This window comes from Corylus avellana, chromosome ca5, assembly GCF_901000735.1.
Source record: "Corylus avellana chromosome ca5, CavTom2PMs-1.0".
Taxonomy (NCBI): Eukaryota; Viridiplantae; Streptophyta; class Magnoliopsida; order Fagales; family Betulaceae; genus Corylus; species Corylus avellana.
The window spans coordinates 34,787,209-34,807,430 of NC_081545.1; the positions used below are offsets into that span (position 1 = coordinate 34,787,209).

Genomic DNA, 20,222 nt, shown 5'->3' on the forward strand with positions numbered 1-20,222 from the left:
AAAGAAAAACAATTGAGCCACCCCCAAATGGCCAAGGAGCCACTCCCAATTGTTTTTCTTTTCTTTCTTCTTTTTTTTTTTTTGGAAAATACATTTTAAAAAAAAAAAAAAATAAATAAAATAAAATAAATAGGTGCCACGTGTCAACATTTGATTGGTCCACGTGGGATTCCGTTAAGTCAACTAACGGTCAACTGACGGAGGACTAACTTGGTCTATTATCAAAACCACAGGGACCTCCTGTGATAAAAATGAAACCCCATGAGTGAAAAAATAAAATTGGCAAACCCCAGAAAGATCTCAGATATTTAACCCTTAATATTTTGGGTCTTTAAATCTTACAAGTGGGTACCTAGCTCTCATTTAATATTTTGGGTCTTTAAGTCTTACAAGTGGGTACCTAGCTCTCATTTAATATGGTCTTTAAGTCTTACAAGTGGGTACCTAGCTCTCATTTAATATTTTGGGTCTTTAAGTCTTACAAATAGCCTCACTTTGTGGTTGAGCAGGTAGGTGGCTCTCCATTTTATATTTTTGGTTCATAATATGCTCTTTTAAGTCTTATAATATTGTAAGAGCATCCACTACAATTGCTCAGTTATTTTATTTTATTTTTATCTAAAATGGCTAACCATAAAAACTTCTTTACTTACAGTTAGAAAAGAAAAAAAAAAAAAATTTACATTTTTCTTTCATTTGTGGGCAATGTCCCACTGTATAGAGAAATGTTTCCTATATTTGACACTTCTTATCTTACAAATCAACTATTAGATAACTTAATGATAGATTTCACAAATCTAATAATTAATTTATTGAATTTATATGATAATATGAGTCAAATTTAAAAAACTTATTGATCCATAGTATTTCTCGGCACCATATATTCTTTCTTCCTCTTATCAGCTTTCCTTCTGTCTACAATAAGAGAAGGTGAGATGGAATTCGGGATGGTGCCGTGGGTATTGGGTCTCTTGGGCAAGATATTTGTGGTCATCCCTCAAAATTAGCCTTTGAATATATATAAGAAGAATGGGATGAAGACAAAGACGACGATGAAGTTCTGGGAGGTTTTGCTGAGTTGAATATATAGGACCGTTGGTGGGTTGCTTAAGCTTGTATTTTTGCTTTATATGGATCTGTTTGGTAGATGGGAAAGTATGATGGTGGAATAATTTGACTATATATATATATATATATATATATATATATATATTTTTTTTTTTTTCTAGAAATCCAGAGGCTCTCATAGTTGCTTTTGTGATGCTGGGTTGTTGATGTGAAAAATGTTTAGCGATATCCTTCTCTGCCATGGAAGCCATGATGATCTGTTGATCAAGCCTGAAAGAGAGTGAAAGTAAAGAGATTGATATATAGGATCCAATCGGCAAGGAATTTATGAGTAATATTGGTAAAAGTCGTTTATTTTTTATTTTATTTTTTTTCTCTGAAAAAAGCTTTGAATCATCAAAAAGGTGTGATCGGTTTGGGTGTTGTAATAAGAGATAATGAAGGGAAGGTAAGGGCAGCAAAGAGCACAACCAGGCGGGGTCTGCTAGATCCTACTGCTGCTGAGGCGGTGGCAGCTTATGAGGCGGTGAATTTCTGCAAGGACCTGGGCTGCACACATGTAATTTTGGAAGGTGATGCCAAAATTACTGTGGAAGCAGTGAAAGAGAATGAGTCAATTGATTGATGATATCCGTACAACTCTTCATTATTTCACTGACTGAAAAATTGAATATGTGAGCCGTAAAATTAATGGTGCGGCATATAGGTTCGTTAAGAATGCAACCAACGATATCATAGATAAAAACTGGGTGGAGGAAACTCTCGAATGTATCTGTGATATAATTACGATGGAGAAGTTTTCTCCATCTGTTATTTGATTATATGGAATATATTGATTTTTTTTCTTAAAAAAAAAAAAAATTAAAGTCATTTTATTTTTTTACTCAAAATTTTAAAATTACTCATAATTTATGCTCAGAATATATATATAATTGGGCCAAAACTTCACATATTTCTGAATAGTCCTGAGAAAACAAGAATGTGTAAATCGCTAGGTATAGTACTCGATCTGGGGGATTTTTCTATTCAAAGTTAGTCAAGAATTTTCACTTTAATTAACATCGTTTTAAATTTCAATTGCTATAAGAACATTAGAGATTGGTGATTGCCTAACACACTTCAAAAGTGTATCATAAATACACATGTACGCTCTGCATTATAATTGTACTTTAATCATGTACGTGTGAGTGAATTAATCACACCAAAACGCAGCATAAATACACAATGAGTGAACATCAAAATGTCAAAAGATGACATCCTTTCTTTCTTTTTTTGGAATTTGTTCTTTTTGTTTTTTTGGAATATTACTTGTCGCTTGCATACATGGTAGTATTGATATTGGGCGTTCATATAAACGTTGGCATGTTAAATGAGATATTTACATGTGATAATTGACAAACTGTTAACTTTAACAATTAAGTTACGTAAACAGACAAACTTATTTAAAACCTGGACAAAACTTAAATACTTTATTCTTGAAACAAAAAGTCAATGACTAAATGTAAATCAAATAAAAATCTATGAACTAAAATATATCTAGTTGTCCCACTTTTTTTATGTTGATTTGGTTGTGTACAAATTTAAGCTCTAATTTTGCAAGTTAATTATTTGAATACTTTCAAATGTAAACAAAGATAAACAAACCCTTTGATCGATTTAGGGTAAATTAAAGCAAATCACCATTACTCGATCACTAATAATTTCTATTCTTATCAGGCAAAGCCACAAATAAAGAGAAATTTTATTTCACTACGTACGTAATAATGTACGTACGGTACACATTTATTTATTTCTCGATCTCCCAAATTAATCCATCTAGCTATGATTGGATCGCAGATTAACTAGGTAGGTAGCTGGCATGCATCTTAATTTATGATCTTCAAAAGCCTAATTCAATATCAATGATCTCTTTTGGTGACCCTCACCTTCAAACCATGTCTCATATGAAGAACGACAGAGATCTTGGGCAAAACAGGATGAGCTTCAACTACTTGAAGACGATAATTCCAAATGATAGTGCTTGCAACTGTTTTCATTTGAATGAAACTCATGTCCTTACCCAAACAAGTCCTTGGGCCTGCATTAAACGTTATGAACTTGTAAGATGGGACATGCACAATCTTTCCTTTCTCCGAAATCCATCTCTCTGGCTTGAACTCTAAGCAATCTTCTCCCCATATGCTTTCCGTCCTTCCCATTGCGTATGGAGAGTACAATATTTTTGTACTTGGGCCAATAGGGTGGCCACTGGGGAGAATGTCAGAGTCAATTGCATACAAATGCTCGAAAGGTATAGGCGGAAAAAGGCGTAAGGACTCACATATGGCTGCGTGGAGATAAACTAGCTTGCTTATTTCTTTTATATCCCAATTCATCTCGCGCTCGTTGTTGACCACCAAATGCTCTCTCATTTCTTGTAGAATCTTAGCTTCCACGGATGGGTGTGTTGTGACAAGCCATAGAAACCAGGTGAGGCCTGAACTTACGGTGTCTCTACCGGCCCCTATGAGAACAAAGGCCATGTCCCTCAGAAACTTGTCGGATTTTGTACAAGTACGATCCATTAATATTTCTCCTCCTCCTTCATCTTGCTCTAGCTCTATACAAGCTGTGAGTAAGTCGAAATTTGCTTCCTCCTCCATTTTTTGGGTTCTGTTTCGGGTGATTTCTTCACGCTTGGATGAGATGCATTGGTATAGGAATTCATCAAAAAATTTCCAAGCAACGCTCAGCTTCTTTTCTTCTCCTATTTGAAGCCATCGCTGCAACTTCCAACAACTTTCTGGCACAACGTGTCGGTAGAAGACACTTTGTTCCATTTGATCAAACGCTTTCGCATGTGCAACTTGAGGGAATTCGATGGAGAGGCACTTTGGATCAAAACCCAAAACCAGGAAGCAAACATTATCGAAGGTGTAGCGCTGAAAAACGTCTTGTAAATCCACCTCAATTCCCGCACTTGAGACGTGATCAAGAATCGGAATGAGGCTGCTTTCCACCTTTCCTCGGGAGACTTTCTCCAAAAACAACTCGAACTTTTTGTTCTTTACCATTGACTGAATCAGCCTCCTTTGATATCTCCAGGAGTCAGAATCGGAATTAATAATCCCATCTCCAAAGGGCTCAAAAACTTCCCGGAACTTGGGGCCTTTGTGGTAGTTGGAAAAGTTTCTGCTCAAAATGTGATGGATGTTGGTGGGATCACTGAGGAACACAAATTCCATGTTACCGAAACAAGGGCCCTTAAACTCCCAAGTCCCCCCATAATGTTTTAGAACCCGGGTTGTGTACTCATGGAAATGCTGTGCATTTTGAAGAAACCCCGGAAGCATTCCTAAAAGAGGCCAGTTTATGATGGGTGAGTATTTGTTCCATGATCTCCAATGCCAAACAAGAATGAATAAGCAGAGAAATATTGGTGCAACTATCTCTGCGTACCCACCAAGCATTGGATCTGTTTGAAGCTTTCTGGGTATTGTGAATTGCTTTTGTAGCCGCGCCTTCAACTTCTTGTTACGGTCCGGCACAATTATTTCTAACAGGGTCGACATCGACATTGATTGTTCTGAAGCTGCAGGGGGAGTCGTTGATCGCTAATTATTACTCTCTGCACCCATTGATGCCACAGTAAATTTTAGTCGGGGAGTTGGTCATGGCTTCATGATGCTTCAAACCAACATAGTACAACACTTTTAATGCACTTGATGTGCTGCCACTATAAACGCCTTCCCGACAAAGCACGGATGAAAATGAAGTACTTAGAGGGTCAAAATGATGGATTTTGAGCTCGCAAAATATGCTCACTCAGCCTTGCAAGGCAGGTCAAAATCATTCTTCTTTTGCACATTTGTTTGTTTTTTTTTTTTTAATCTTCTTTTTATCCTTTCCCCAGTCGGGTTCTAAACTTTTATTTTATTTTTAAATGTTCACATAAGTGTAAGGAAAGGGGATGAAGGTTCGTACAAATAATATCCACTTATGAGACGTAAACCCCAATCAATTCAATTATTTCTTATGGACAAAATTTTATGCCTATTTGGTCTAATTTCAAATCTAACACTTTATTAGCAAAAGGTCCAAAATAAAAATTCATGTGCTTCGTCTTAAACTACTTGTAATTTTTAAAAGAGTTTTACTTGAATGCATCTGACTACAAATTCTTTTTGTCAAAAGGTCACTCCATTAGGATCCACTGTCATAATGGATGGAATAAACAAAAAAAAAAAGACCAAAATATTTCGAAAATACCCCTACTTTGGCCATTAAAAAATCATATTTGCCCTTTATAATCCGATCCAAATATGGAAGCATTAATACATGTGCTTCGTCTTTAGATGATCTATTTGTTTCAAATACTTATAATGCTAGATGAACAGCTAACTTGCTTCACCTTCATATATTTGCTTCCTCTTTTTTTCTCCTTCCACATGCACCCTTTAATACTTACAGATCTAGTGTCTTCAGTTAACTTTAACAATTAAGTTAGGTACACAAACAAACTTATTTAAAACTCGGACAAAACTTAAATATTTTATTCTTGAAATAAAAAGTCAATGACTAAATGTAAATCAAATAAAAATCTATGAACTAAAATATATATAGTTGTCCCATTTTTTTATGTTGATTTGGTTGTGTACAAAAGCTCTAATTTTGCAAGTTAATTATTTGACTACTTTCAAATGTAAACAAAGATAAACTAGCCCTTTGATTGATTTAGGGTAAATTAAAGCAAATCATCGTTAATCGATCACTAATAATTTCTATTCTTATCGGGCAAAGCCACAAATAAAGAGAAATGGTACCAACCTCCCTTGTACCACGTTGGTTGGTGGCATTTGTCGCATTAACCAGAACAAGTGTTCGAGTAATGGTACTTGCAAAGCACAAATAAAAAGAAATTTAATTCCAGTACGTATGTAATAATGTACATACGGTACACATTTATTTATTGCTCGATCTCCCGAATTAATCCATCTAGCTAGGATTGGATCGCCCATTAGGTAGGTAGGTAGCTGGCATGCATCTTAATTTACGATCTTCAAAAGCCTTATTCAATATCAATGATCTCTTTTGGTGACCCTCACCTTGAAACCATGTCTCATATGAAGAACCACAGAGATCTTGGGCAAAACAGGATGAGCTTCAACTACTTGAAGACGATAATTCCAAATGATAGTGCTTGCAACTGTTTTCATTTGAATGAAACTCATGTCCTTACCCAAACAAGTCCTTGGGCCTGCATTAAATGCTATGAACTTGTAAGATGGGACATGCACAATCCTTCCTTCCTCCGAAATCCATCTCTCTGGCTTGAACTCTAAGCAATCTTCTCCCCATATGCTTTCCGTCCTTCCCATTGCGTATGGAGAGTACAATATTCTTGTACTTGGGCCAATAGGGTGGCCACTGGGGAGAATGTCTGAGTCAATTGCATACAAATGCTCAAAAGGTACAGGGGGAAAAAGGCGTAAGGACTCACATATGGCTGCGTGGAGATAAACTAGCTTGCTTATTTCTTTTATATCCCAATTCATCTCGCGCTCGTTGTTGACCAGCAAATGCTCTCTCATTTCTTGTAGAATCTTAGCTTCCACGGAGGGGTGTGTGGCAACAAGCCATAGAAACCAGGTGAGGCCTGAACTTATGGTGTCCCTGCCCGCCGCTATGAGAGAAAAGGCCATGTCCCTCAGAAACTTGTTTGATTTGGTAGAACAATCCATTTCTCCTCCTTCATCTTGCTCTATACAAGCTGTTAGCAAGTCGAACGTCTCTTCCTCCACTTTCATTTTCTGGGTCTTGCTCCGGCTCAGTTGTTCACGCTTGGATGAGATGCATTGGTACACGAATTGGTCAAATATTTTCCAAGCAATGCTCAGCTTCTTCTCTTCTCCTATTTGAAGCCATCGCTGCAGCTTCCAACAACTTTCTGGCACAATGTGTCGGTAAAGGAGACTTTGTTCAATTTGATCAAACGCTTTTGCATGTGCAACTTGAGCAAATTCACTGGAGAGGCAATTTGGATCAAAACCCAAAACCAGAAAGCAAACATTATCGAAGGTGTAGCGTTGAAAAACATCTTGTAAATCCACCTCGATTCCCATACTCGAGAAGTGATCAAGAATCGGAATGAGGCCGCTTTCCACCTTTCCCCGGGAGACTTTCTCCAAGAACAAGTCGAACTTTTTGTTCTTTATCATTGATTGAATCAGCTTCCTCTGAAATCTCCACGAGTCAGAATCAGAAGCGAAGATCCCATCTCCGAGAGGTTCAAAAACCTCTCGGAACTTGGGGCCTTTGTGGTAGTTGGAAAAGTTTCTGCTCAAAATGTGATGCATGTTGGTGGGATCACTGATCAACACAAATTCCATGTTACTGAAACAAGGGCCCATAAACTCCCAAGTCCCCCCATAATGTTTTAGAACCCGGGTTGTGTAGTCGTGGATATGCTGTGCATTTTGAAGAAGCCCCGGAAGCATTCCGAAAAGAGGCCAGTTTATGATGGGTGAGTGTTTGTTCCATGATCTCCAATGCCAAAGAAGAATGAATAAGCAGAGAAATATTGGTACGACTATCTCTGCGTACCCACCAAGCATTGGATCTGTTTGAAGCTTTCTGGGTTTTGTGAATTGCTTTTGTAGCCGCGCCTTCACCTTCTTGTTACGGTCCGGCACGATGGTTCGACATCGACATTGATTGTTCTGAAGCTGCAAGGGGAGTTGTTGATCGCTAATTATTACTCTCTGCACCCATTGATGCCACACTAAATTTTAGTCGGGGAGTTGGTCATGGCTTTTAATGCACTTGATATGCTGCCAGGTCAAAATCTTTCTTGTTTTGCACGTTTGTTTGTCTGTTCTTTTATTTTATTTCTTTATTTATTTTTATTATTATTATTATCTTCTTTTTGTCCTTTTGTCAGTTGGGTTCTAAAATTTTATTTTATTTTTAAATGTTTACATAGGTGCAAAGAAAGGAGATGAAGGTTTGAAGTAATATCCGCCTTATGAGATGTAAACCCTAATCGATTCAGTTATTCCTTACTGAGAAAATTTTATGCTTACTTGGTCTAATTTCAAATCTAACACTTTTATTAGCAAAAAGTCCAAAATAAAAATTCATGTGCTTCGTCTTGAACTACTTGTAATTTTCAAAAGAGTTTCACTTGAATGCATCTAACTACAAAATTTTTTTGTCAAAAAGTCACTCCTTTAGGATCCACCTCATAATGGATGGAAAAAAAAATGACCAAAATATTTCAAAAATACCCCTACTTTGTCCATTAAAAAACCATATTTGCCCTTTATAATCCAAATATGGAAGCATTAATACATGTGCTTCGTCTTTAGATGATCTATTTGTTTCAAATACTTATAATGCTAGATGAACAGCTAACTTGCTTCACCTTCATATATTTGCTTCTTCTTTTTTTCTCCTTCCACATGCATCCTTTAATACTTACAGATCTAGCTAGTGTCTTCAGTCAGCATTGGAATTTCATTCTTTTACCTAAAGAAGAGGACAATAAATCAGGATTCACATTTCTAGGTTAAGTTTCTTAAGAATTAACTAACAGAAAACTTGCAGGAGTACTCATCCACCTTCAACAATATAATTAATTAAGCACAACCAGAAATAAATAAGTATATGATTACCAGTAATCCCTACAAGAACAAGCTCCATCCTCAAAATGGTGGAACCGATGCATGTCCCTTACAATGATGAGCCGCTTTTCAATCTTGGCAATAAACTTAAAAGCATTATGACAATCTCCACATATCCTTAGATTCTTTGTGACACGAATTGGTGTCCCTGGGCTGGTGTTAATGAGGCCAAATGCAATAGCCAGCCTCTCACTGTGGTAAGAAAGAGCCTCTTCTTTTCCTTCCTCTTCAATATCATGAAGGACAAAATCTGTGGAGGGAACATAACCCAAGCGTTTCATCTTTGCAGCCAGCTCCTCAAGCTTGGGATAAATCCTATCTGATTGAGGATGAGACCGGTCTCCTACACCGAATTTATGAACCGTATTATCAAACTCGATCAAACTAAAACCCTGAATCTTATTGGCTCCTCTTCTAGCCATCATGTTCCTCACCATCTCTGCTTTATTCCATCTAGATTTAGCTGCATAGATGTTAGAGAGTAGAACATGATAGCCAGACTGAAAGTGGTCCAATTGAAAAATAATATCTGCAACTCTCTCAGCTAAATCCAGATTTCTATATACTCGGCATGCACCAAGTAGAGATCCCCATATAATTGCATCGGGTTTAACTGGCATATTCTCTATAAGGGTTTTTGCTTCATATAGTCGTCCTGCACGGCCAAGAAGATCTACCATACATGAAAAATGATTGAGTTTCGGTGGAATCCCAAACACCTCTTCCATCAATTCGAAGTACCTCTTACCTTCTTCTAGCAAGCCTGAGTGACTGCAAGCTGAAAGGACGCTGGTGAATGTCACATGGTTTGGCCTCACTCCCGTTTTTACCATTTCATCAAAAAGATCAACTGCCTTCCTTCCATCCCCATGAAGTCCATAGCACGCAATCATCGCACTCCAGCAAACAGCATCTTTCCCCGCTGCTTCATCAAATAAACTACGAGCCAAATCCAAACTCCCACACTTCGCATACATATCCATTAGAGCTGTGACAACCAGGACATCACACTCAAAACCAGTTTGGATTACATAATTATGAAACCATTCGCCTTTCCTCAAAGCTCCTAGACTACCACAAGCTAGAAGAACACTCAAAAGACTTACCCGGTTGGCTTTTACCCCCGAACCCCGCATCAAATCGAAAAACTCAAGTGTCTCACTGTTATAACCATTGTGGCCATACCCAGATATCATGGAAGTCCAAGAAACCAAATCCCTCACGGTCATTTTATCAAACACTAACCGTGCAGTTTCAACTTCACCACACTTGGCATACATGTCGACCAAAGCAACATTAACAAATCGATCATTGCTGCACCCACAGCAAACCGAGTGCTGGTGAACCAACTTCCCCAGCTCCAAATTAGACAATCCTGCACAAGATTTAAGCACGAAAGGAAACGCAAAATTGTCGGGTCTTAGACCCTTTTGCATCATCTCATTGTACAGCCCCAAAGACCGGCCGAAGTGGCCCTCAGTGGCATACCCCCTTATCATATAATTCCAAAGGTAGCTACATGGGTTGGGTATAGATTCGAATACACTATTTGCGGCGTCAACTTTATGAAATGAAACATACAAGATGGCGATTTTGGTTGATAAATGTGTGTCATGTTGGATCCCACAAGCAAAGGCCTTTGCATGGGCTTGCTTGACAGCGCACAGGTTGGTGCATTTTCGCAAGCCCAAAGAGAGACCGAGGGCTATCTGGTTGGTGGCCTTGCTTTGGATGAGTTCCAGTGGTTCTGTAGAGGATGTGGAAATGGAGGTGCAGTGGAAGTTGAAGTTCAGAAAACCGTTGTGGCGTATGACGGTTATGATACTCAAGTGTTTGATAGGGTTCAAGGTCAGGGCTCTCATTCCTTCATATTAACATGAACATATCTCTTCACAAGAGGGCTATCTATAGAAGGTGGAAAATCTACAAGTACCCCTTTAACTTTATTAAAATTAAACTTTAACCCCTCTAATTTTTTTTTTTCTTTTTTCACCTGAAATTTTAATTAGTTCCGCATCGTAGAACTAAATATAAACGAGTTGTAAAGACCTACAACTCGTTTATATTTTGTTAATACCTATTAGTATGCGATTGGAAGATGTTAAAATTTCAAAACTATATCATGGGAGCACCCTTGTTTGCAAGGTGGGCGCATGTGATAGGCCTACAATATTTAGGCCACACTAACAAGTATCTTAAACATTAGAAACACTTGAACAATTTTTGCTAATCTTTGCGTATAGGCCTGTATCAAGTTCTAGCACCCGTATCAATTATTGATTTCGATTAGAACAGCTAGCATGAGAGTGAGAATTCAAAGAAAAGAAGTATGATAAAAAATTTCCATTAGGGACATATATATATATAATATATATCTTTCGGGCTGTTGGTAGTCTTAAAATATTGGGTTAAAATGCAGTTTTGGTGCTTATGGTTAAGGCCAAAATCAAATAGTTGTCTCAGTTTCAAAAAGTATTATAACTGATACATATCGTTAGGTGAAATACTAACTTGATACTTTCGTCCAATTTTTTAACGAAACTTCAGGTCACTACATTTAAAAATGTGAGACTTGTCCCTTATGCTAAAAAAGTAGTAACTAAAAAAAAAACACCCAAAAATTTAGACAAAATTTGGGGTGGGTGGCCATGCAGGCCATTTTGGCCATAGGTGGTCAAGCACCCCATTTTGACAAATCACCTCCAATAGTTAGCCCAGAAGTGAGAGATGGTTCGGCCACCCCTTTTGGGCGGGGTGATTGAAACACCCCCATGGGATTTTACTTTGTGCATGCCGGATATATGGAAATCTTGATCAGATGGGTAGCTGAGAGAAATACTGCAGATCTTTTTCTTTTCTTTTCAGTTAAGACACCTTAACGTGTATCTATATTGTCACATCAACCTCATGACCCTGCAGAATCGAGAGAGTCGTGCACGTAGGCGCGCCTAAAACAGCAGCCATGCATGCACCTTTAATTGGGACCTTAATCGATCATATGCAAAACCTTCATACACATCCAATGGCCATACTTTGGTTTGTAGCATTTCTCTGCTTCCTTTTCCTTTGGCAATGGGGATGGAACAAACAGTCACCCTTCAAAAACTGGCCCGTTTTCGGAATGCTTCCCAGGCTTCTTCAAAATGTATCGAATATCCACGACCATGCAACCCGATTTCTAAAAGATAATGGGGGGACTTTCGAGTTTAAGGGCCCTTGGTTCACTAACATGAACTTTGTGCTCACCTGTGATCCCACCAACATCCATCACATTTTGTGCAGAAACTTTTCCAACTACGAAAAGGGGCCCAAGTTCAGGGAGATTTTTGAACCCGTCGGAGATGGGATCTTTACTTCTGACTCTGAGTCGTGGAGATATCAGAGGAAGTTGATTCAGTCAATGATAAAGAACAAAAAGTTCGACTTGTTCTTGGAGAAAGTCTCTCGGGGAAAGGTGGAAACCGGCCTCATTCCGATTCTTGATCACATCTCAAGTAGGGGAATTGAGGTGGATTTACAAGATGTTTTTCAGCGCTACACCTTCGATAATGTTTGCTTCCTGGTTTTGGGTTTCGATCCAAATTGCCTTTCCATTGACTTTCCTCAAGTTGCACATGCAAAAGCGTTCGATCAAATGGAAAAGAGCGTCTTTTACCGACACATTGTGCCAGAAAGTTACTGGAAGTTGCAGCGATGGCTTCAAATAGGAGAAGAAAAGAAGCTGAGCAATGCTTGCAAAATATTTGATCAATTTGTGTACCAATGCATCTCATCCAAGCGTGAACAACTCAGCCGAAGCAAAACCCTGAAACTGGAGGAAGCGAAATTCGACTTGCTCACAGCTTGTATAGAACAAGATGAAGGAGGAGAAATGGATGGTTTTACAAAATCCAACAAGTTTCTGAGGGACATGGTCTTTTCTCTCATAGTTGCGGGCAGGAACACCATAAGCTCAGGCCTTACCTGGTTTCTATGGCATGTTGCAACACACCCATCAGTGGAAGCCAAGATTATAAAAGAGATGAGAGAGCATTTGGTGGTCAACAACGAGATCAATTGGGGTATAGATGAGGTAAGCAAGCTAGTTTATCTCCACGGAGCCATATGTGAGTCCTTACGGCTTTTCCCACCTATACCTTTCGAGCATTTGAGCGCAATTGGCTCTGACATTCTCCCAAGCGGCCAGCGTATTATTCCAAGTAGGAGAATCTTATGCTCTCTGTACTCAATGGGAAGGATGGAAAGCCTATGGGGTGAAGATTGCTTAGAGTTCAAGCCAGAGCGATGGATATCGGAGCAAGGAAGGATTGTGCAGGTACCATCTTACAAGTTCATAGCATTTAATGCAGGCCCCAGGACTTGTTTAGGTAAGGACATGAGTTTCACTCAAATGAAAATAGTTGCAAGCAGCATCATCTGGAATTATCGTGTTCAAGTAGTTGAAGTTCATCCTGCTTTACCGAGCATCTCTGTCGTGCTTCATATGAAACATGGCTTGAAGGTAAAGATCACCAAAAGAGATGTTTGAAGAAGACTGTTTAAGATAAAGATACCTAATTAATCCCAATTAATCCCTGGACCAAAAGGGAAAAACAATTGTTGACATCAATAAATAAATATGTATTTCAGCCTAATTATATATAGAGTCATCTATCCTCATCCTGTTTAGGTAAAGGAGTATTTCAGCATTTTTTGTTGTTTCATTCTTGTTTCATTTGAAAAATGTCGGGGTTAGGCCCATATATACGCTATCTACGTACCTGGCATGATCTGTTTCGAATTAGTACTAACTAGTGATGCGTGCTTAGAAATAAGAAGATTATAATGGGCTAAATCGGAAATTTCAGATAAAGCTATATATAAAAATCATGAACCCTACGTACAGATTCGTCATTTTTTGGTTTTTTTATCTTTTTGGACGAGTGGACCACAAAGGTTCTTCAACCAATGAAAGAACCAAATAAGCACAACCTTTTCTTTTCTTTTTTATTTTTTTTTCTTTTTTTTTTTTTTTATAAAAATTAACCATCAACTTAAAATACTCAAAACTATTTTCAAATTTATGTCTTATCATAACGTTTTTTCAAACAGAAATCAAAATATAATTTAGAAAGCATTATTAACAAACATAGCCTAATTTTCGTTAGTTAATGAGCCTATTTTTTTAAAAAAAATAGCAACGTTAGACTTACAAATGGTTTATAATTTTTTTTTTTTTTTTTTTTTTTTAACTTACTATATGCGTGAACATGTGATTGGAGTTTACTAAAACAAAAATATTTATACCCTTTCACACGTATCAGCAAGTTGTAAATGGGTTGTGTTAAATATATTAAAAAAAAATAAAAAAAAGGAGAGAGCGGAAGCAGTATGAGACGTAATGGATTACATTATATTAAGTATTATAATGAAGTATTACAAAGACGTTTATTTATAAAGAAACTATGAATGATAAATAAGTAAACTTTATCAACTAAAAATTTGTAACCAATACTCTTTGATTGTTTGAATTTGAGGATATGAAAACCAGTGAACAAATATTTGATTCAACGCATGCAGGTATAGGTGATCGATCAAATGAATGGATCACTCTCTAGAGGTTCAACCATCAACACTCTTGAGTCATTTTCTAGGCCATATAAAAGGATATATAGGGAACCGAAAGTAGAAGGAAGGCCAATGGATCACGTACGTTTTCTTCTTTTTCCTTCATGCCAACGCTGCCCTGCGTCGGCAAGAACCGACGATTGACAATTAGCCTGCCTACCTATAAATTTGTGTACTTCATGGAAACACAATGATTACGACCTCCCCTTTCTTTTCTTTTCTTTTTTTTTTTTTTTTTTTTCATTCACGTAAAAATACCAAATATAATGAATATAAAAACAAACATAATATGTTTAACTCAAATTAATCTTGTAGAATTTGTATTTGTTCTAATCCAACGCCCATCACCTATCACCAAGCTTTCAACATCGGAGTTTTAAAAACCAAGACAGACATATGGTGGCTCGAGTGGTTTTATCAATGGGTATTTTGTCCAAAAAAAAAAAAAAATTAGTTGGTATGAATATGAAGGGTTATATTATTTTTTAGTATTTCAAGTTAAGGTATCTGATTCTTATTAAATGGTGCAAAATACCCAATTTACACAAGGACCTAATTAAAGTTATTCTCATAATTAAATATCATATATTAGAGAATATCTATATGAGTTAATGGGTACTGTAATATTCTTGAGCTGAAAATTTTAGATTAAGTGGGAATCACATGTATTTAAAAACATACCCATTAAATAAACTGAATAAAAAGAAATCTTAAAAAAAAAAAAAAAAAAAAAACTTTATTAAAATAAATAATAGGAAAAATGTTTTTTTTTTTTTTTTTTTTTAAGTCCACGTTCAAGTTGATTAGAGCCGAGATTCCTACGGGAAATATTGGGAAAAAGAAAGATATTAATTAAACGTTCAATAAATAAGGACCGTTAATTAGTAGCGGTCTTTAAAAAATTGCTTTTTATTTTATTTATTGTAATAGGTAAAATTGCATTTTATTTGTATGGGTTTTGATCACCTGCAGTCATTTACATACACTACCAAGTCCCAACCAGTAGAGAATTTCAAATATTACTTGTAATTTTGACTTTCTTGACTTTCAGTAATTTTTCGCTGAAGACTTGCGAACGAAATAACTAAAATTTGACGGATCAAATTGATTGTTCGATCAATTGGTCCACCAAGTAGGACCCATCAATAAGGGGTCCCATATTTTACGTGGGAAAATATGTGGAAAGAACTTGTGCTCCATGTGAACAAGGTGGACCCCAACACAGGTGATCAGTTCGTTTAACTGAAAGAGAGACAACGCCCAGAGCATCCTATGACAAACTGTGATGGAATAGAATATAGGTGGGTTTTCTTTTTTCCTTTGGATATCCTTCTTTTCAAACATGTCCTTGTCCCTGTCACTCTCTTAGATATATATCGAATCTACGATGTATATATATGTATATATATTGTATGGATGGTTCTTCTTCTTCTTCAAACTCGAAGCTGATAACATTTCATAATCATTATAATAATATTAATACTAGCATTAAACGTAAGCTTAATTACCCTTATCTTTCTCTTAATTTGTACTCAAATTTGTTTGTTCTTTTTTGTTCTGAGAAAAGGGTGTTCAGAGATCAAGTTTGATGTAATTATTCTGCTTAATTTCATTCTTACCAATAGCTTTTTTCCTAGGCTATTCGTACATATGGTTACATTTAGTATGCACAGTATATGTTTGCTTTGTTGTTGGTGTTGTTGAAGATGAAGATGAGAAACTGGGTGGTTTGATTTATGTGCAGCTGGAGTGGAGGAAAGGAAAAGCAAACCCATTTGCGAGTCGCATAAGGGCGAGGATGGGGCCGAGGCAGTTGCCACTGAATATAGTTGACGATGCCAATAGATTGCCCCGGATTATATTAACTGAGCCAGCTGGGACATCGGCAGAGGTTGGTTTAATTGGGTCTATTTTGCTGTACTTTTTGATTGGCTTAGTGCTGTGGAACTGACAAGATGATGAATGATATATTAATTATTCTACCAATTATCTCAAAAGTTTCGGTTAATAGGTAAATTTAATCATTTAATAAATACTTTAACATTTCTCTTCACGTGAGGGTGAGGCCGAACATGTAGAATATTTAATTGAAATGAGAGGTGAATTGATGGAATCAGGATTTGAACTCATGACTTTTGGCTCTGATATCGTGTTAAACTACCAATTATCTCAAAAGTTTAAGCTAATAGAAATAGATAAATTTAATTATTTAATTAATATTTTAACATGATATAATATGGAGGATGCTGAATTATGACTAGTATAGTTGGATGATAGGCAGTATTTTTCTTATTTGTGTGTTATTCTTTTGAAGTTGATTGATTGTAAGAGAAACAATTTTGTGATTTAACGTGGTTTGCGGTGGAGTTATAGCGTAAATGATGAATAAATAGTGATTTAAAACTAAAATTGAGAGAATATTTGTGGTGATGAGAAGAACCCTTCAATAATTCTGCCCAAGTTGGGGGGAAACGATGAGAAAACTTGGAGGTGAATACTGGGATTGGGAAAATTTGGTGACATCTTTAGAGACATGATTAAACAATTATTGTGAGATGAGGCACAACTTTGCTGAAAGTCATCCTTACAAAACCTTTGAGAATTTTTTTTTTGTTTTTTTTTTTTTTTTGGATGAATAAAATTTTCATTCTAACACCAAAACACACCAGCAAGAAAACAAGTGGAACTCTGTTCTTTACAACAAACAAAAGAAAACCATACCCAAAACAAAACAATTACAAATGGTTTCCTACACAATAAACTACAAGCTAAAACTATCCTATCAACTAACAAAAAGAGAGCTCAATTAGAAGCCGTCACCCATTCTAAACCAGGATACTCAAAGGTATTCTCCAATTCTCACAAATCTTGATATTTTCATCAATATGCTTGAATTTGCCTTTGCCCTTCGGCCTTCCCCATGATGCTTGTACTAATCTCTCAACCAATAAGCTGTAAGATTAGTTCATCATAATTCACTCTATTGCAAAATTTAATTCTATTCCGGTGCTTCCATATGTGATACACAGTTTTCTCAAAACCCAATTTACACATAGTGCTTTGCAGATTTTTGCCCTTCCACGCCTTCATGCCTTCCCTCACCACCTTCATCCCAATCCAACCAGATAGGACTAACCAAACTTTTGAGCATCACTGCTCTCCATAACCTCTTACTCCAACCACACTCAAAAAATAAATGTTCTCTACATTCAATAGTATGGTGACAAAACTTTATGATTATAAATGGAGATGTGTAATTCTTTATTTAGAGTCAGCCCTCACCATAACAAACTTTGCAGAATCCAAAAGGTTTAACTGCACCTATATATTGCATGGTTAGGTAATGATGCGATCTAAATCACTTGAATGATCAAACAATTTAAGAGTCAAGATATGATTTTAACATATATGATATATCACGCACTTTGTGTTACAGGTGTTTATTAAACTATTATAAAAGGGTGATCTCAGCTGTAGTTATCAACTGTTTGACATAGAATGGTTTCAGGTGCTTCTGTATGGAGGGCAGGTTGTTTCTTGGAAGAATGAACGAAGAGAGGAACTGCTTTTCATGAGCAGGAAGGTAAAGAAGCTTTTTTATTTTGTACTGTGAATATGAGAAATGCACTGGTTAGATTTAAAAATGACGCATTCTCGCTAAATTATCAACAAAATGGTACTAATAGAATACAAACTTATATTCACAAGGCAACTTTGTCAGCATGACAGCAAATAAATGCAATGTCAATCATTCTAATTGTGTGTGTATGCAGAACACTCTTTAATAGAAAGAAGAAAACTACTTAGAAGCTAATTTCTCTAATTTTCTATATGATCTCCTGGTATTTGTTAAATGCTAGCTGCATATGCAATTCATGCTTTTCTTATTTATTACTGAATGAAATACTGGACTTGTCTGAAAGATCGTGCAATTGTGCTTCAAATATAATTTCCTTGTTTGAGTTTTCTACTTTTGCTAAAGCTACAGTTTGAACCATTCATCTCTTTTTTTCATATTTATATGTGGGCGTCTCCTATTTCGCAGGCTATATGGAAACCACCCAAAGCCATCAGGGGAGGCATACCTGTCTGCTTTCCACAGGTCGGTAGGAGGAAACTAGCAGAAACTTAATTTAGCTTTTCCTCTGGTTGGAAAATTAGAGATTCTTAGCTGCTATTGCCTGTTGTAGTTTGGAAATCTTGGTTCACTGGAGCGACATGGATTTGCAAGAAACAGATTGTGGTCATTGGATAGTGACCCTTCACCTTTGCCTCCTGCTAACAAGAAGTCATCAGTAGATCTGATACTTAAATCCACACAGGAGGATCTAAAGACCTGGCCACGTAGGTATGCTCGTCAATAATGTGACTTTTTTTTAGTAGATGAACTATAAGACATTTTCATTAGCTGTGACTGATGTTGAAAGGCATAGACTACTTGTCTAAATTTTTGAATCTATGCGTGGTGGTTTTCTGCAGCTTTGAGTTGCGGCTCCGTATATCTCTCAGCACAGGAAAGCTAACTTTGATCCCTCGCGTGAGAAATATAGATAACAAGGCCTTTTGTTTTATGTTTGCAATGCGCAACTATTTATCTGTCTCAGATATCAGGTGAGCCTAGTAAATGTAGAAGCTAAGACTTTTGAATGCAATAAAGTTTTTATTTGCAGGAAGGGGCTTGGTGGGGTTTTGATTTGTATGCAATGACCATGTCCTCTTATGTGAGGATGCATAAGGTCCTAACCTATAGAAATTTATACACATGTTCCCGTAGGGTACCAGTAATTTGGTGTATCCTTATCAATAGCTGAGTTTGGTAGATATTTCATTGCTATCCGTTTCAGAGGAATTGCATGATACTGTTTAATTTGCAGTGAAGTGCGTGTTGAGGGCTTGGAGACACTGGATTACCTTGACAATCTAATGGATAGACAAAGGTTCACAGAGCAGGCAGATGCTATTACTTTTGATGGCGAGGTATGTACCTTCTTTTATTTTCGTTTGCCATTCGTTCTGGATGTGAAATTGTAGTATGCAACTAAATTTGACCTCATTCTTAAGGTAATGAACTAAAATTAGCTTATGCTAATATCTCATGTGAACTCTGATAATACACACACATAGGGAGAGAGAAAGATACATACATATGTATACACAAACATATGTATATATGTTCAAACCTTTGCAGATGGTCTCTGAGAATAAATTGTCGCTCCCCTGTAGATCGACAGAGTTTATTTAACCACCCCAACAAAGATTGCTATCATAGACCACGAGAAGAAAAGAACCTTTGTACTGCGGAAGGACGGCATGCCAGATGCAGGTTTTTATAGTTAATGCTATAAAATTCGTGTTAGTGTTCTATCTCCTCAATATATCAAACTTCTTTCCTTGTAATCCTGAAAATTGTGGTGTGCAGTTGTTTGGAATCCTTGGGACAAAAAGGCCAAGGCTCTCCCAGATTTGGGGGATGAGGATTACAAAACCATGTTATGTGTGGATTCTGGTGCTATTGAAACCCCAATTGTCTTGAAACCCTTCGAAGAGTGGACAGGCTATCAAGAACTCTCAACTGTGTCATCAAGCTATTGTAGTGGGCAGTTGGACCCTCGGATGGTTCTTCATGGCCTTCACTGACTTCATTCATGCAGTCAATGAAGGTTGTCTTATTTATTGTACGATAAAAATGCACTTGCTTGTTCAGGTATTACCTTGTTCGTGGTAATTAGGATTCCCAGACTGGTACTAAATTATACTCAAAATAAAACATGAGAATATCATGTCCGGGTCAAACTCAAGGTTGAGCAGCAGGAATATTTTGTATGTTGCCACTTTGTAATGGGGATAAATGCCTCTTGGTAATGAAAGAGTAAACAAGTTAGTTCC

At 36.9% G+C, this 20,222-nt stretch overlaps 5 protein-coding genes across 6 annotated transcripts; 2 read left to right on the forward strand and 3 right to left on the reverse strand.

Annotated features, from left to right (window-relative positions):
- Positions 1-2,701: 2,701 nt before the first annotated feature.
- Positions 2,702-4,553, reverse strand: LOC132182539 (alkane hydroxylase MAH1-like). The gene has a single exon (XM_059595815.1). It carries the CDS (start codon positions 4,515-4,517, stop codon positions 2,967-2,969), a length of 1,551 nt encoding a protein of 516 aa, XP_059451798.1. The 5' UTR covers positions 4,518-4,553; the 3' UTR covers positions 2,702-2,966.
- A 1,403-nt stretch (positions 4,554-5,956) lies between these two features.
- On the reverse strand, positions 5,957-7,842 carry LOC132181597 (alkane hydroxylase MAH1-like). The gene has a single exon (XM_059594845.1). It carries the CDS (start codon positions 7,659-7,661, stop codon positions 6,126-6,128), a length of 1,536 nt encoding a protein of 511 aa, XP_059450828.1. The 5' UTR covers positions 7,662-7,842; the 3' UTR covers positions 5,957-6,125.
- A 505-nt stretch (positions 7,843-8,347) lies between these two features.
- On the reverse strand, positions 8,348-10,591 carry LOC132182232 (pentatricopeptide repeat-containing protein At2g01510, mitochondrial-like). Its single transcript, XM_059595421.1, has 2 exons — positions 8,721-10,591; positions 8,348-8,574 (listed from the first exon to the last, which is right to left on the reverse strand). Exons 1-2 carry the CDS (start codon positions 10,589-10,591, stop codon positions 8,571-8,573), a joined length of 1,875 nt encoding a protein of 624 aa, XP_059451404.1. The 3' UTR covers positions 8,348-8,570.
- A 1,160-nt stretch (positions 10,592-11,751) lies between these two features.
- On the forward strand, positions 11,752-13,257 carry LOC132183244 (alkane hydroxylase MAH1-like). The gene has a single exon (XM_059596647.1). It carries the CDS (start codon positions 11,752-11,754, stop codon positions 13,255-13,257), a length of 1,506 nt encoding a protein of 501 aa, XP_059452630.1.
- A 2,352-nt stretch (positions 13,258-15,609) lies between these two features.
- On the forward strand, positions 15,610-20,221 carry LOC132180996 (putative glucose-6-phosphate 1-epimerase). Of its 2 annotated transcripts, none has more exons than XM_059594030.1 (9): positions 15,610-15,637; positions 16,081-16,227; positions 17,845-17,919; positions 18,382-18,438; positions 18,527-18,684; positions 18,816-18,947; positions 19,211-19,313; positions 19,560-19,659; positions 19,756-20,221. In XM_059594030.1, the coding sequence occupies exons 2-9, from the start codon at positions 16,135-16,137 to the stop codon at positions 19,971-19,973; spliced, it is 936 nt and encodes a 311-aa protein (XP_059450013.1). In that variant the 5' UTR covers positions 15,610-15,637; positions 16,081-16,134; the 3' UTR covers positions 19,974-20,221. The 2 variants fall into 2 exon arrangements, with proteins under 2 accessions (XP_059450013.1, XP_059450012.1); XM_059594029.1 differs by lacking the exon at positions 15,610-15,637 and adding an exon at positions 15,686-15,830.
- Position 20,222: the final 1 nt, after the last annotated feature.